This window comes from Capricornis sumatraensis, chromosome 13 (assembly GCF_032405125.1).
Source record: "Capricornis sumatraensis isolate serow.1 chromosome 13, serow.2, whole genome shotgun sequence".
Lineage (NCBI taxonomy): Eukaryota > Metazoa > Chordata > Mammalia > Artiodactyla > Bovidae > Capricornis > Capricornis sumatraensis.
In genome coordinates, this window is record NC_091081.1 from 29,417,106 (window position 1) to 29,433,292 (window position 16,187).

Here is a 16,187-nt window from a genome sequence, read left to right on the forward strand (position 1 = left end):
TCACAGATTTCTATAAATGCATTCTAAAACGATGTCTGTCTAATGCTTCCAATTTCTGAAATAAGAATTTCGGCTATTTTTTAAAAAGAGTATAAACTTTAAATGTGTGCTTTAGTTAAAGCAAATGTTAGGAGAGTAGTTCTGATGTTCCATCATATTGCCTGAAAAATCTTTTTGTCTAATGAAGAAGTTAAACAGTGTGGGGAGGTTGGATCAGGGGGTAGGACTGAGGGGTAGGGATCATAAGCTTTCAAAAATAAGAGTTTATCAATCTGCCACTCTAAGAACCACCTATCAATGCACCCCTCCCACTTTCTTCTTGAAGCACTGCCCTCTGAAAACAGAGTGCTACCTCTGGGCAATGTATTCCAGACCCCACAAGATTATTTCAGAGCAGAGTCTCTTGATGAGTAATCCAGAAGGAGACAAGTAACCACCTCGATCCCCAGCCCTGGTGTTCTCAGCTTCCTGCTCACAGGGCCCCTTGAGAGCAAGCAGCATATTCTGATGGCACTCACGAAGGCAGGTTGCCTTTCACGCTCAGGCCCAACACAGGGCCTGTGCTGCCAACTCCCCACTCTGCACGTGGAGCCCAGCCATCACAGCTCAGTGTTTATGAGCAGCACCTGAGGAGCTGGTGAACCAGCAGGCTCCAGGCCCCCTCCCTGGTCTTCATCTGCTGGTGTGGGGTAGGGTGAGTTCGGGAATCTGGATCTTAAGGAGCTCAGATGATTCTGGTGCAGCTGGTCCTCAGAAGGACTTCCTCAGCCTGCCCCCAGTTCCCACACAAAGATCAGCCTACTGTCCTCCTGGACTCTCATGGCACCAAGTCCCCCTCTCTCCAAGAGAACATCCCACACTCAGTCCTCAGAACATTTACACTCAGGTCTGCACACATTTAATCAGTGTCTCTTCAACACTAGACTATCAGCTCCATGAAGGCAGGCAACATGCCTGGCTTTGCCTGTCACTGAATTAGCACTGTGCTTGGCGTGAAGATTGCTGAATGAATGAATAAAGGAAACATTAAAAATCTCACCTCTGCCTCCCAGCAGATTCTGGTACCTTCTCCTCCCTTCAAAGTCCCTTCAATTTTAGTCAATCACTGCTCTATTTCAGTACAAGGAATAAGGAGGGAAACCTGTATCTAACGGTAGAACAATATTTCACTCTTAACTTGAAGTGGTACTTTACCTTCTCTGTAAGTATATTTACAGGTATATATGATTATTAGTGGCTCATTGTTGTTGCTGTTCAGTCACGTCCAACTCTTTTCGACCGCATGGACTGCAGCACGCCAGGCTCCCCTGTCCTTTACTATCTCCTGGAGTTTGCTCAAATTAATGTCCATTGAGTCAGTGATGCTGGTGGCTCACCTTCATTGAAAGCTTACCGTATGCCGCACAATGTTCTAAGTATTTTACCTGCTCATTTCATTCTCACAACAATCTTATGAGGTAAATACCATTATTATCCCCTTTTTCTAAAGAAGGCAATTCAAGCTAAGTTAGTCTTCAAGGTATTCAGCTTGGTGCCAGGGTTTACTTCTTAACCACTAGGCAATAATGCCTCTGATGAATGGACAAAGGCTCGGCGACTCATGCTGGTAATAAGATAACTGGGTTTTTCTTGCTTGTTTAGGGACAATGATAGTTACTGGGGTTTCCAAGTCAGAGGGAGAGAAAACTAATACTGAGAATGGCCCTTTAGTCATTCATTCATTTATTTTGTTCATTCATTATTTCATCAGTCCAGTAATTGATTCACGTGACAAATGTTTACTGAGCACTCTACCTAGGTAAGGCATCGTGCTGTGCATACTCACAGACAGAGCACATGATATGTTTAGGTGAATGATGGGACTGGGAAGATAGCAGAGCGTCTTATGATGGGATTTTTAATACAATATGATTACTGTTACCGCCACCACCAATAGTACTTGTGCAGCATCAGCGTGTACCAAGTGTTGTTTTAAAAGATTTACCTGGATTAGCTTATTCTGTCCTCACAATAATTCTCTGAAGTAAATACTTCAGAGTAGTATCTTTGATTTGTATGTGACAAAACTGAGGCATAGAGAAGTAAAGTAAGTGGTAGACCAGGATTCCAGCAACAGTCTTGCTCCACGGTCCAGAGTATTTAGTTCTGAGAAAATATACCACAGCCTTACCTTGAAATCATAAAAGTTATCGATGAGAGTTATGAATCTCCTAGCTTGGGTCCTCTTCGCCAGGGTAAATTGTGGAATGTTTCGTAAAAATACTGTATCAAAATTCCTTGACAGTTCCAAATAGTCACTGGCTCCAAGCGGCTATAATTAAAATAAAATAGAGAACAGAAAATGGAAATAAGTCAATTCTGGTTGAAAATATCTCTTTTTCTCATCACGGTGTGATCTAGGTGTAGCTTTGAGGTAACCTGACCAAACACAGTGGTGTTTTCAGAGCAGGCTGAGGACAGTGTGCTGCTGCTGCTAAGTCGCTTCAGTCGTGTCCGACTCTGTGCGACCCCATAGATGGCAGCGCACCAGGCTCTGCCGTCCCTGGGATTCTCCAGGCAAGAACCCTGGAGTGGGTTGCCGTTTCCTTCTCCAGTGCATGAACACCCTACTTAATAGGGATATAAACAGCAGGGAAGAGAGAAGACAGCACATGGTGGGACGTGAGAGAACGATTCTAGCCACCTCAGCTGGTGTCCTGGAGGCCCACATCCTAAGTCTGGTCTCACTCGTTTTATTTATTTGACATGACTTTAAACAAGTCCAAATAAGTCCTTCCTATGACTCAACTGCAAACTGTCACTACTGGTAAACGCAGCTGTCTTTATCACAGCAGCTGAGTATTATGTCACCACTTTGAAATAAAGACTATGCTCCAGTATAAAAAGCATCAGACAATATTTTTTTGTTTAATTTGATGTACAATTACTGAAATACAATGTAGTAAACACTGCTAACCTCTGTAGGCAATACCAGAGGGTTTTCATACAAAAGTAGAGTAAGCCCTCGAGCATAGCTTGGTGCACCTGTTACTTCCCCACACAAGGAGGATGCAACCCTCAGGGTCCACAGAATCATCACAAAGGTGCTGCCTGCAGGTGTAACGTGCCCGTTCCTGAAACATGAAGGTAATTCATGACAGTTATGAAAGCAATCCACACATTCTCTGGGGTCAGAAACACTCCCAGGAGAGTCACTTCTCATTCTAAGTCGGGTGTGAATGGCTGCACCCTGTGAACAGGAGCCATGAGCAGGGTCAGGAGGAAGTTTCTGGCCGTGAGAGAATGCAGAGACTCAAAGTCCAGGAGCCGCTCTCAGGTCCCTCTGGAAGCTCTCAGATCCCAACAACTGATCCCAGGGACCCAGATCGCGAAGCCTCAGCTTCTGGCAGAATTTATCAGTACTCCTCCCTGTTTAAGAGTGTCTCCCTTGGACTTCCCTGGTGGCTCAGTGGTAAAGAATCTGCCTGCCAATGCAGGAGACACAGGCTTAATCCCCGCTCCGAGAAGATCGCATGGGTCGTGGAGCAACTAAGCCCGTGTGCCCCAACTATGGAGCCTGTGCCCTAGAGCCTGTGCTCCACAGCAGGAGAGGCCATCGCAATGGGGAGCCTGCACACAGCAACTAGACGGTTGCCCCACTCGCCACAGCTAGAGAAAAGCCCTCGCAGCAATAAAGACCAAGTATACCCCAAATAAACAAACTAAATAAATAAACAATTAAAAAAAAGAATGTCTCCCTCGTTGGGGTGGTCGTTTGCATTAAAATTTCTGCTTTAGAAATGTAGAGACAACTATGTTCCTGGGAGAATCAAGGAATTGCAAGGAGGGGGAGAGTCATCCTCACCTTAGAGTCCACCCTTTACACCTGCCACTCTCCTAACAACTAGCTGAAATCAACTATACTCAGAAAACTTTTCCTGTAGGTGTGGGGTGGTAAGAATAAACTGGAGAGGGAGGCCTTGGGGAGGTGGTTCCCTCAAGAAAAGCAGCTCTAAGAAGGATACGCAACAACTACGAGCCCAGGGGCACACCACCAGAGAGTGGGCACAAGGAAGAGCTGATGCCTTGAAACCTGCTTAGAGATGCCCCTTCTCCCCTCTCCTCCACCAACCAGGTAACAAGTGGGGCCAGAGATGACCCTGTGTTCCCCCGTTTCCCTGAGCTGGCTGGATAGCCTCTGTCTCTAGACCCAGTGTCTGATCTTAGCTGAGACTCCCCACTCACCTCAGCCACATAAGGGCTCCCAGGTGTGTGTGGTATGACGCTGCTGTCAAGGCTGATGTGGGCCAGGAGGGTGTGTTAACAGAGCAGCTCGGAACAAGAGCTCTGCACAGCCTGAGTTTGAATCCTTAGTCTGTCATTTATTAGTGATGTGTCTTTGGCAAGTAACCTCATCTTCCTGTTCCTTAGTTTTCCCATCTGTAAAATGGGAATTGATTCCTATCTCACAGGGTTGTGAGTATTAAACAAAACAATACATGTAAAACGTTTAACACAGCACCTGGAACAGACATTACCATTCAACTCACTTTTGCCTTGCTCACTACCCCTGATTACATCCAAAACCCTAAATCAGCCTTTGTGCATTTTCCTGTCCTCACAGTCAGAGCAGAGAATCAGATGAGACTGTGAAATCCCATATAATGAAAACAATTCCCGAAGGGGTGAGGGGGAAGGCAAGATACAGTGTCCTCCCAGAAAAAGGAGAACTCTACAAAAAGACACTCACGTTCCGAGGGTGACACACACTACTTCTTGGGGATCAGTCAGAATTTAGTGTCTCATCTTTTGTAAATCAGAAAGTATATGTAAAAAAAAAATGTAAAGCCTCATTTTAGGTATGCAGTTATATATAATTAAGCTCACTCTTTATGCATGGATATGATTTCTATCAGTATAACTACATGCCCAAGGAAAATCATTATCAGAAGTGCACTGAAGTGCCTAGGGCAGCTGAAAATCAGAATTCTGCCCACTCAGCTATTTTTACAAATTATATACCTTTGTCAGTAGGCTCTGCATTTGCCATTAGGCTGGCAAATATCCCTTTCCTTCATATCCCTAAGATAATTATGTGCTCATTCATATAAAGAAAACTAAGCTTAACACAGTTATCTATCTCGTTTAAGAACAATGGTCATTGAGGAGCGGGTAGTTATTGTTTAATGGATACAGAATTTTAGTTTAGTATGATGCAAAGGTTCTAGAGATGGAGTGTTGTGATGTTTGCACAACATGAGTATAATTAATGCCACTGATCTGTATACTTTAAAAAAATGATTAAAATGGTATATTTTATGTTATGTATTATTTAACCACAGTCACAAATAGTCTTTAAATAAAGGAGAGCTTATTAGTTGCAAAAGATATTTCAATTTAGGCTATCGAGAAAGTAATATCACCTTTTCCTTTAAAATCATGAAAAAGAATGATATGAATTAATCAAAGAAGGATGTCTTTTCCCCAAAGAAATCAGCTCCAGAAAGGTTAAAATTAATTTAAAATATAAAGGTTTTTCTTTTTTTTTAAATAGCTATTTAAAAGAGTGTGTTTTCTTATTCCAGCTTCAATATTGAAGTGTCTAAGAAATGACACTCAACAAAGATCCCTAGGATTGAATTTGGGGAGAGAGAGGGGTTTCTTCGGAGAAGGCAATGGCAAGCCACTCCAGTACTCCTGCCTGGAAAATCTCATGGACGGAGGAGGTTGGTAGGCTGCAGTCCATGGGGTCGCTACTAGTCGGACACGACTGAGCGACTTCACTTTCACTTTTCACTTTCATGCACTGGAGAAGGAAATGGCAACCCGCTCCAGTACTCTTGCCTGGAGAATCCCAGGGATGGCGGGGCCTGGTGGGCTGCCATCTATGGGGTCATACAGAGTCGGACACGACTGAAGCGGCTTAACAACAGGGGTTTCTTATTAATGAGAAACACTATTTTTCATTACGTAAGTAGCTGTGAATGAAAATACCATAGAAACTTTGGAATTATGGTCTGTCAGGTCTAGTATGTGACCTTGAACAAGTCTTCATCAATGTCTCTTTCCTCATCTGTAAAAGGGGGATCATAACCTGTCTCATAGATTTGTCCCAAGGATTTGACGTATTGATTGTATATAAAATCTTATAACACTAGTGGCTGATCAATAAATGTTAGTTAAATATTAATTTGCAGAGTTCACATGAGAAGTATTACACTCAGACACTCGATCATGTCTGACTCCTTATGACCCCATGGACTGTAGCCCGCCAGGCTCCACTCTCCATGGAATTGTCCCGGCAAGAATACTGGAGTGGGTTGCCATTTCTTCCTCCTGGGGATCTTCCTGACCCAGGGATCAAACTGGAGTCTCCTACATCCTCTGCATTGGCAGGCAGATTCTTTACCACTAGTGCCACCTGGGAAGCCCCCATATGAGTAGTAAGTAAAATGATTTATGCACTGTATGCTGTTGGCATACAACAGACACCTAATAAACAGTACTTATTCTTTTATTAGCTTCCCTGGTGGCTCAGACAGTAAAGAATCGACCTGCAATGTGGGAGTGAGTGAGGTCGCTCAGTCGCGTCTGACTCTTTGCGACTCCATGGACTGTAGCCTACCAGGCTTCTCTGTCTGTGGGATTTTCCAGGCAAGAGTACTGGAGTGGGTTGCCATTTCCTTCTCCAGGGGATCTTCCTGACCCAGGGGTTGAACCCAGGTCTCCCACATTGCAAGAAGACGCTTTACCCTCTGAGCCACCAGGGAAGCTCAACCTGCAATGCAGACACCTGGGTTCAATCCCTGGGTTGGGAAGATCCCCTGGAGGAGGGCATGGAAACCCACTCCAGTATTCTTGCTTGGAGAATTCCCATGGACAGAGGAGCGTGGTGGGCTATAGTTCATGGGGTCACAAGGAGCTGGACACAACTGAGTGACTAAGCACTATTCTTTAAGTAACTACTAAATAACCTTTCCTCAGCTCACGAAGCCAGGCAAGTGAACAGTTCAATAATCCAGTCTGCCTCTGCTTTTGCACTTACGAGCAACAGCCACTCCCTCTCCCTCCCACTGTCTCTGGTCCACCAAAATATCTGCCCTCCTTGGCACCTCAGCCCTCCATGAAGTATCCCTAGATGACAGACACAGCATCTGTCTCAGGCCCTCTCCCTCCCACATGTCTTGTGAAGGTAATACCATGAGCACTCATGCAGGGGAAAGCCCCAGGCCCACAAAATGCACAGCCTCTAATCCAGTACATGTCACATAGGAAGTGCTTAATATTTGTTGAATGCATTGAGTGAATATATGAATAAAATACAACATAGCCTGGGGAGCAGGCTTACTCCTTCTTTTATACTCATTTAGTCACCAAAGAAATTGAAACACCTACCAAAAAACCCCACCTTTTCTTAGTTGGCCCAAATTCCTCACTCCCAAGGTAAGCCTTTGTTGTATACCATAGCATATACATTTAGGAACATTCTAGGAAAGATATAGATCATTTGTAAACACTGGTCATCCTTGGATAGTGGAATGAAAGATTAATTTTGTTTGTTATACTTCTCGGATTTTTTGAATAGCAAAACAATAATGCTTTTTTGGAGATCATTTTTATAGTGGGCATCTTATCATTTATGCTTCATCTGTGTGAGATCATTATATTAGTTTTGTCATGAACATTTCTCTTTTTATCTCTAATTTTTCTTTTTATTTATTCTTTCTAAATTTTCTTAATCTATAGATGCAGGATTTTTTTAGGGACATTAAAAAAAATCATAAGCTGAATGCATATGTTCTTTAAAGTTTGACAAAAGGAAAATGGATTTGATATTTGGGATAAAATCTGACTTCAGTTGTACAGTTAACATTCAGCTAATGATTCTTTACACCAGGGAGACAAGAGGGGAGGGAGGGGATGGTGCAAATGGCACCATTTCCAAATAGGTCACGTTTAGCCCTCATGGCCAAGTACCAGAGTCCCCATAATCAAAGGCCAAGCAACGTCAAAATGCAAGTCCCAGGCAGGTTGATACGCTCCCATTGATAGCTTACCTTAACTCGAGCAGTTTTGATTACCATGTTGTCAGTGTTTCTTTCTCCCATAACTGTCAGACAAGATTCAGTCCCTCTGCAGGTGTGTATTACCTCTTCCATCGTCTCTCTCTCTCTCCTCCTCCTGCTATTCTAAATGAACCCAAGTTACACTACATCGTCTCCATTTCTTTTATCCTTTCTTTTGTATTTTCCTTTCTTTACACTTCTTCATGATTCATTTTGGATAATTTACTCTGTTTCTCATGAGCTGTGTTTCATCTGCTCTTAATCTCTATCCACAAAGTTCTTAATTTTGGTCACATACTTTACAGTTCTGGAAATTATACTGGTTCTTTTTCAAAGCTGATCTCTTTCTTTTTATAATTTCTAGATACCTACACTAAACTTCCAAGCCTAGCTTTCTTTTTAAATCTCCTTGAATATGTAAGCTTAGTTGTTGAAAATATGAACTCATAAGTCCAATATCTTATGTTGTAACTTTACTGTCTTGTCTCCCCATATGTTTGGTTATCTCTGTGTACTGGATTATATCTTTAATAAAACACTCAAAGGAAAAATTTCCAATTCAAGACCTGAAGTATTCTGAGCTACTCGGTTCACATAGAGTTTGACTGAAGTCCACAGAGGTCTGGTTTAGTTTAAGCTCACTTATTCCTAGAGTACAATCCTTCAGGGCTCCAACCACAGTGGGGAGCAGCTTAGTAGGTCCCCATCCTTGGCTGGCCCGAGTCTCTGCCCTTTGTCTCAATAACCCAGTGAGGCTGCCAAAAGCAAGCTCAGAGCTTTTAAAAGAAGGTTACCAGTGCTCACCAATATCTATGTTTTCTTCGTTTTCCTGAGTGCACAGCTAGATCACATTTCCCAGCCTCTCTTGCATTTAGGTGGGGCTGCGCAATCTGTGGAATGTAACAGAAAGTGATATGAATCACTTCTAGATCTGGCCCATAAAAACTCCCACACAGACTCCTCACCTTCTTTACTCGTACACTGGCTGAAGAGAGAGGCCGCGGAGGACTTAAAGAAGGGTGGACACACAATAGGGGTGAAGCCTGGATCTATGAGGGACCACCCGGAGCAGTTTCCTGGCCATCTTACACTAAACGGTGAGAGGAACAAGAAAGACGCACTTATCTGTTAAGCCTCTGAGACAGGGGGTTATCTGTTTCTGCAATTAGCCTAATCTGATACTTGATTCATCCAGCTTCCCTTCATTGCCCTAACTACAAGGTTGGTGCAAATCACTGACAAAGAGCCCACCATTATTGGAAGTGGAAGACTTCCCAACACTTCCTGTGTGAACAAGGATTCTTATTCACATAAAATGTTTACTATCAAAAATTTCTCTTCAAATTCTCTTCAGATTATCACTAAAATTTTTTAAATCAGGAACTTCATTTAGCCATTTCCAACATCAAATCTGATTCTTAAAAAGTTACATTCATGGGACTTCCCTGGTGGTCCAATGGTTAAGAATCCACCTGCCAATGCAGGAGACATGGGTTCCATCCCTGATCCAGGAAGACTCCACACGCCATGGGGCAACGAAGCCAGCATGCCACAACCACTGAACCTACGCGCCGCACCTACTGAAGCCCACGTTCCCTAGAGCCTGTGCTCCGCAGCAAGAAAGATCACCTCAGTGAGAAGCCTGCGTACCACAACTAGAGAGCAATCAAGACCCAGAACAGCCAAAAACACACTTCTTTAAAAGTTATGGTCATGGAGGTAACTCTTCTCATTACAAATGTGAAAAGATTTTATCTGAAAGTTTTGTTCAAATTCAGTGTTTGATATACTTAAAATACCTTTATGAATTTATTTTTCCCCTCACGATTACATAACATACAGAAGTATAATAAATGTTTTCACCAAACCACATATAGATGCTGCCAAACCATCTTATATAGCCTAGTGTGCCATAAGATCACCAAATAGTATCATTTTTGATGTGTGACATCTTGATCACTAGGACTGGTAAACTGATAATAAAGTTGCCACAGGCCCACTCGCCCCCTCTTTTTTTTACCAGCATTCATCATTTAAAGGTGTCTGGGGCGTTCAACTGCATTAACTAAAAAAGTCTCTAAACAATTATGATAATTTAAACTTCATTTAGAATGTTTTTGGAGAAATGAAGAATGCCTACGTGGGGTAGTCTGATTACAGTTATGACTCCAGTTATTCTGCCTCCTTGTCCACACCTTTTATATTGTGACTTTCTAGTTCTAGTTGAAGACATGGAGTCTATCTGCACAACTCTTCAATCTGGGTGGGCTTGTAATTTATCACAGCCAATAGAACAAGGCAAAAGTGACAAATTTCCAGTTATGAACTTAGGTCTCAAGAGGCTTTAAATGCTTCCACTCACCCTGTTGCAGCACCTCAGCTGGCCTGCTAGAGGAGGAATGGACAGAAGGAAAGCCATTTGCCTATAGCCAGCCAGGCCCCCAAAGAGATGAGCAAGCAAGAGCAGCAAGGCTGAGTGTCGATACATAAGTGAATGCACAATTGGTCAAAATAACTTCCCACCTCACCTCCCAACTTGCTAGCTGACTAGAGAGTGACAGTAAATGCTTCAGCTCACTGAATTTAGAGGGCAATCTACTGAAATGCTACACTTGCTACAGAGAGATTTACTAAGTAAAGCCCATGTTTTAGAAGTCATTAGCAAGTACAGCACATGTAGAAAAAATATGACTTAGCTTTTACAGCGAAAGATAGATTTTACCTAAGTGATAAATATATGTTAGCACAGAGTGCCATTTATTTTATGCTCATTTATTTTTGTAATCAATTTTTGAATTTTTATGGTACAGTATAAAACTTATTTCTAAAAAGAAAACTTATGATTTACTGCATATAAGAACCAGGAAAAAAGCCATAAAATTATGTGGCATCCTTATACAGATCACAAGATGACAAAGACCCAATTGAATGAAAATAGAAAGCCATAGGGAGAAAACAAATTGACATGAAGATGGAATTGGGAGGGGGACAAGAACTCATTGCAATAGAACTAACATTGTAAGAGCATTCCATTAGAAAAAGGAACAATTTGGATAGATAGTTCATGGAACAAAAATATACAAGAAGCATAAAGAGCTAATAAGCGAAAAATATAGTCAATGGCTAAGTAATACTCCATTGTGTATATGTACCACAGCTTTCTTATCCATTCATCTGCTGATGGACATCTAGGTTGCTTCCATGTCCTGGCTATTATAAGCAGTGCTGCGATGAACATTGGGATACACGTGTCTCTTTCAATTCTGGTTTCCTCAGTGTGTATGCCCAGCAGTGGGATTGCTGGGTCATAAGGCAGTTCTATTTGCCGTTTTTTAAGGAATCTCCACACTGTTCTCCATAGTGGCTGTACTAGTTTGCATTCCCACCAACAGTGTAAGAGGGTTCCCTAAGAAAGCTGTGGCGCATATACACAATGGAGTATTACTCAGCCATTAAAAAGAATACATTTGAATCAGTTCTAATGAGGTGGATGAAACCGGAGCCTATTATACAGAGTGAAGTAAGCCAGAAAGAAAAACATCAATACAGTATACTAATGCATATATATGGAATTTAGAAAGATGGTAATGATAACCCTGTATGCGAGACAGCAAAAGAGACACAGATGTATAGAACAGTCTTTTGGACTCTGTGGGAGAGGGCGAGGGTAGGATGATTTGGGAGAATGGCATTGAAACATGTATAATATCATATAAGAAATGAACTGCCAGTCCAGGTTCGATGCAGGATACTGGATGCTTGGGGCTGGTGCACTGGGATGACCCAGAGGGGAGGGAGGAGGGGGGCGATTCAGGATGGGGAACACGTGTACACCTGTGGCGGATTCATGTTGATGTATGGCAAAACCAATACAATATTGTAAAGTAATTAGCTTCCAATTAAAATAAATAAATTTAATAAAAAAATATATAGTCAAGCTCAATGGTAACCATAGAAAGACAAAATAAGAATGATGTATCATTTTCCATACAGCAATTTTCCAAAGAAAAATAAATTACACTGGGACTCCCCTGGTGGTACAGTGGATAAGAATCCACCTACCAATCCTGGGGACATGGTTTCAGTCCCTGCTCTGCGAAGATTTCACATCCCGTGGAGCAACTAAGCCCATGTGCCACAACTACTGGGCCTGCACACCACAACTACTAAAGCCCGTGTACCTAGAGCCTGTGCTCCGCAACAGCAGAAGCCACCACAATGAGAAGCCCTGGCACCACAGCAAAGAGTAGTTCCAGATTGCCACAACTAGATAAAGCTGCATGTAGCAATGAAGACACAGGGCAACCAAAAATAAATACAGTTATTTAAAAAAATTAATTATGCTACTCAATGCTGGAAGGCATATAATGAGATATCCATTGCTGCTGGGTGATTAAATCAGTCAGAAAAAAAAACATTGGATTGTATTAAGAGCCTTAAAGAAGTCATATACTCGACCCTGTCATTCTGCTTCTAGAAATCAATCTACCGGAAATAACCAAAAATTCAACAAAAGCCTATACACAAGGATTATTTATGACTATGAGAATCAAAAATCAACTTTACAGCATAACAAACAAGAGGAATGGCTCAATAGAGCACATTAATATAATGGAATAATATGTTGCCAATAAATAATGGTGCTTACGAAAAATATTTTATGATGTAGAAACTCACTTATGATAAAAAGCTAAGTGGAAACAGGACAATGTAAAATTATAATTGTATTCAAAATATATAAGTAGGACAAAGGCTACATAAACATGTAAAAAATACTAATAGTTGCTATCTCTAAATGGTCTAAATGATAGACTTAGAGGGTTTTATTTTCATTTACTATATTTTTTAGTTTTTTTCTGTATTTTCTAAAGGGTCTGAGAATATATTATAGCCAAAAAAGCATAAAAACAGAATTGGTATAGCAAAACAATGTTTGTTCAGTTCAGTTCAGTCGCTCAGTCGTGTCCGACTCTGCAACCCCGTGAACTGCAGCACGCCAGGCCTACCTGTCCATCACCAACTCCCGGAGTCTACCCAAACCCATGTCCATTGAGTTGGTGATGTCATCCAACCATCTCATCCTCTGTTGTCCCCTTTTCCTCCTGCCCTCAATCTTTCCCAGCATCACGGTCTTTTCCAATGAGTCAGCTCTTTGAATGAGGTGACCAAAGTATTGGAGTTTCAGCTTCAACATCAGTCCTTCCAATGAACACCTAGGAGTGATCTCCTTTAGGATGGACTGGTTGGATCTCCTTGCAGTCCAAGGAATTCTCAAGAGTCTTCTCCAACACCACAGTTCAAAAGCATCAATTCTTTGGTGCTCAGCTTTCTTTAAAGTCCAACTCTCACATCTATACATGACTACTGGAAAAACCATAGCCTTGACTAGACGGACCTTTGTTGGCAAAGTACTGTCTCTGCTTTTTTGAGATCTTTACTAATTCCAAACAAAATACACTCTTTGTTTTTGTTTTTCAGCTATTTAGCTCCCTTCATCTTCCCTGGGCTTCCCTGATAGCTCAGTTGGTAAAGAATCCACCTGCAATGCAGGAGACCCCAGTTCAATTCCTGGGTTCGGAAGATCTGCTGGAGAAGGGATAGGCTACCCGCTCCAGTATTCTTGGGCTTCCCTGGTAGCTCAGCTGATAAAAAATCCACCTGCAATGTGGAAGACCTGGGTTGGGAGGATTCCCCAGGAGAAGGGAAAGGCTACCCACTCCAGTATTCGGGCCTGGAGAATTCCATGGACTGTATAGTGCATGGAGTCACAAAGAGTCTGACACAACTAAGCTACTTTCACTTCACTTCACTCATCTCTATGTATAAAATATTCAACATAAATGCACATATTAAAGAGCTTGAGGACTCACAAATCTATTTAAATCTGCAGTTGCAACTCTAACTTACTCCAGTGTATGACACTGGAGTCCCAAAACTGTTAGTAGTGTTGATTTGTGAAAAATACAGTTTGAGCCATGTGGGTCCACTTAAACACAGATTTTTTTTTTTTTTTGGTAGTAAATACCGAAGTGCTACATGATCCATGGTTGGTTGACTCCAAGGGTGCAGAACCTCAGGTGTGGAGGAACCAAGTATACAGAGGGCCAACTATAACTTTCACATGGATCTTCAACTGTGTAGAGGGCTGACAGCCCTATTTCTGTATGGTTCAAAGGTCAACTGTACTGTATTCACCTCAGGGTCCCTAGCACCTTGCAAGACCAGGGAACAGAATCTTGCACAATCCAAGACCACTGAATAAATGAATACACTGTCACCAATTCTTCAAAATCAATTATATTTGTGGAAAGTGTCCCTGGGGGCTCAGTGGTGAAGAAGCTGCCTGCCAATGCAGAAGACACAGGTTTGATTCCCAATGCAAGAGAATCCCACATGCCACGGAGCAACTAAACCCGTGCACCATCTATCGAGCCTGTGCTCCGCAACAAGAGAAGCCACCACAATGAGAAGCCTGAACACCCCCACTAGAGAGCAGACCCCACAACTGCAACTAGAGAAAAGCCCACACAGCCACAAAGACCCAGCACAGCCAACAAGAAATAAATAAAATGGAAAAAATTGATATTGACTGAATGTTTAAGAAATATAAGGCATCATACTAAGTCCTAAAAGGGCTTTACAAAATACAGAGAAGACACACTTCTCCACTCTTCTGACATCACTAACATAGCACTAAATTGCATGCACATAATACCTATGGTATAGGTGCAAATATTTATAGCTCTGTTCTGCATTAACTGATCTGCCTATATAAGTAAACCACAGCATAAAACACTGTTTGAAATCATAATTAGTATTATAAATTCATGCATTGTGTCCTGTGAATAAGTAAGGCATGTGATTATTTTTGAGTACTAAATGGCACTCTAGTTAGTAGCATCCTTAAGGATGTTATTTTAGCTCAAAATTCAAGTAGCATTACCGAATGAAGATTCTTCTTATGATAGATAATGATGACAGTCTCCATCTTTCTACCTGAGCAATTAAAAAGTTTAATAGTCTTTGATGTGACTGGTTATCTGAATAATTTTCTAAACAAGAACAATTAAAATCCACTTATTCGAAGGTTTATGCATTCTCGACTATTGTTTCAAACTCTTTGTTTCTGTGGAAACCTGATGAAAACTTAAAGAACTTAAAATATATAATGAGTTTGCAAAGAGCATTTGTTTTCCTTAATTACCAAGAACATACAGCTGGATTGTATGTAGCATAGCTTTTCTGACAAACTTTTAGGAATAAAAGAGCTTGCCTGCCATCCTCTTTCTCCTGTATGAGAAATGGAACAGCTGTCTGCTTTGGTTTGACCCGGGTACCAGGAGTGGAGTGAGGATTTTCTCAATGCCACACCAACGTGAAAGGCATGAGCGTTACCACTGGGCTGCTGTCTGCCCTGCAATGCGCGGTTGATCCACTTCAGCAACAGGAATGAGCTGTCAGCTTGAGTTTCTTTTTTCTCTGCCTGGTTAATGCTTGTTCCACCACCATTATTTCAGCTCAAGTAGGACAATTATTATTTCAAACGCTGTCTAGATAATACTGTCCTAAGGGTTACTCTTTATCTGTATAGGCTCCTCTTTATAAATTCCTTGTAGTGATGCCCTGATAGCTCCTCATTAAACAAATATGTGTGGCACCTTGCTTTGTTTACACAGAAATGACAATATCTCAAATCTTAAAAAGAGAAGTGCCTTTTAACAGGAAAAAAAAAATGCTTGAATGGTATTTGGATGACTGTGTCCTTTTCAAAACAAACAAAAAATATATCAAAAGAACTGATGTTAAAACAACTATGTGCACCAAACTAATAAAGATAATGACTAGAAAAACAGCACTGAAATGTGTAGAAATAATTTCTCAAGGTTGGTGATATGGCACCTTAATATGAGAAATCTTATTAATATGAAGACCACAACATCCAGCCAGGAAATATCTCACCATTCCAGAAAATACTGCCAACTTGCACACATTCTACTTCAGAAGGTGTTCTTTTTGCACTGAGGCGAAGTCTCACGACTTGATTTATGCAGCCTTAACAGCAGGAGGTTAGTCCTGCCTAGATCTGCCAGATCTTTGTTAAACTCTCCAACCCCTCTGGGGCCTCCTGGGTGGCTCAGTGGC

General features: G+C 41.7%; 1 protein-coding gene across 2 annotated transcripts in view; it reads right to left on the reverse strand.

Moving 5' to 3' along the window:
* The window catches only part of AFG1L (AFG1 like ATPase), a 195,694-nt gene that overhangs the window by 3,901 nt on the left and 175,606 nt on the right, over positions 1-16,187 (reverse strand). Inside the window, exon 11 of one of the 2 annotated variants that reach the window (XM_068985370.1) lies at positions 2,171-2,311. The exons of the other annotated variant lie outside the window; for it this stretch is intronic. Coding sequence (XP_068841471.1) covers positions 2,171-2,311 — 141 coding nt within the window. The remainder of the gene's footprint in view (positions 1-2,170; positions 2,312-16,187) is intronic. 2 annotated transcript variants of the gene reach the window in all.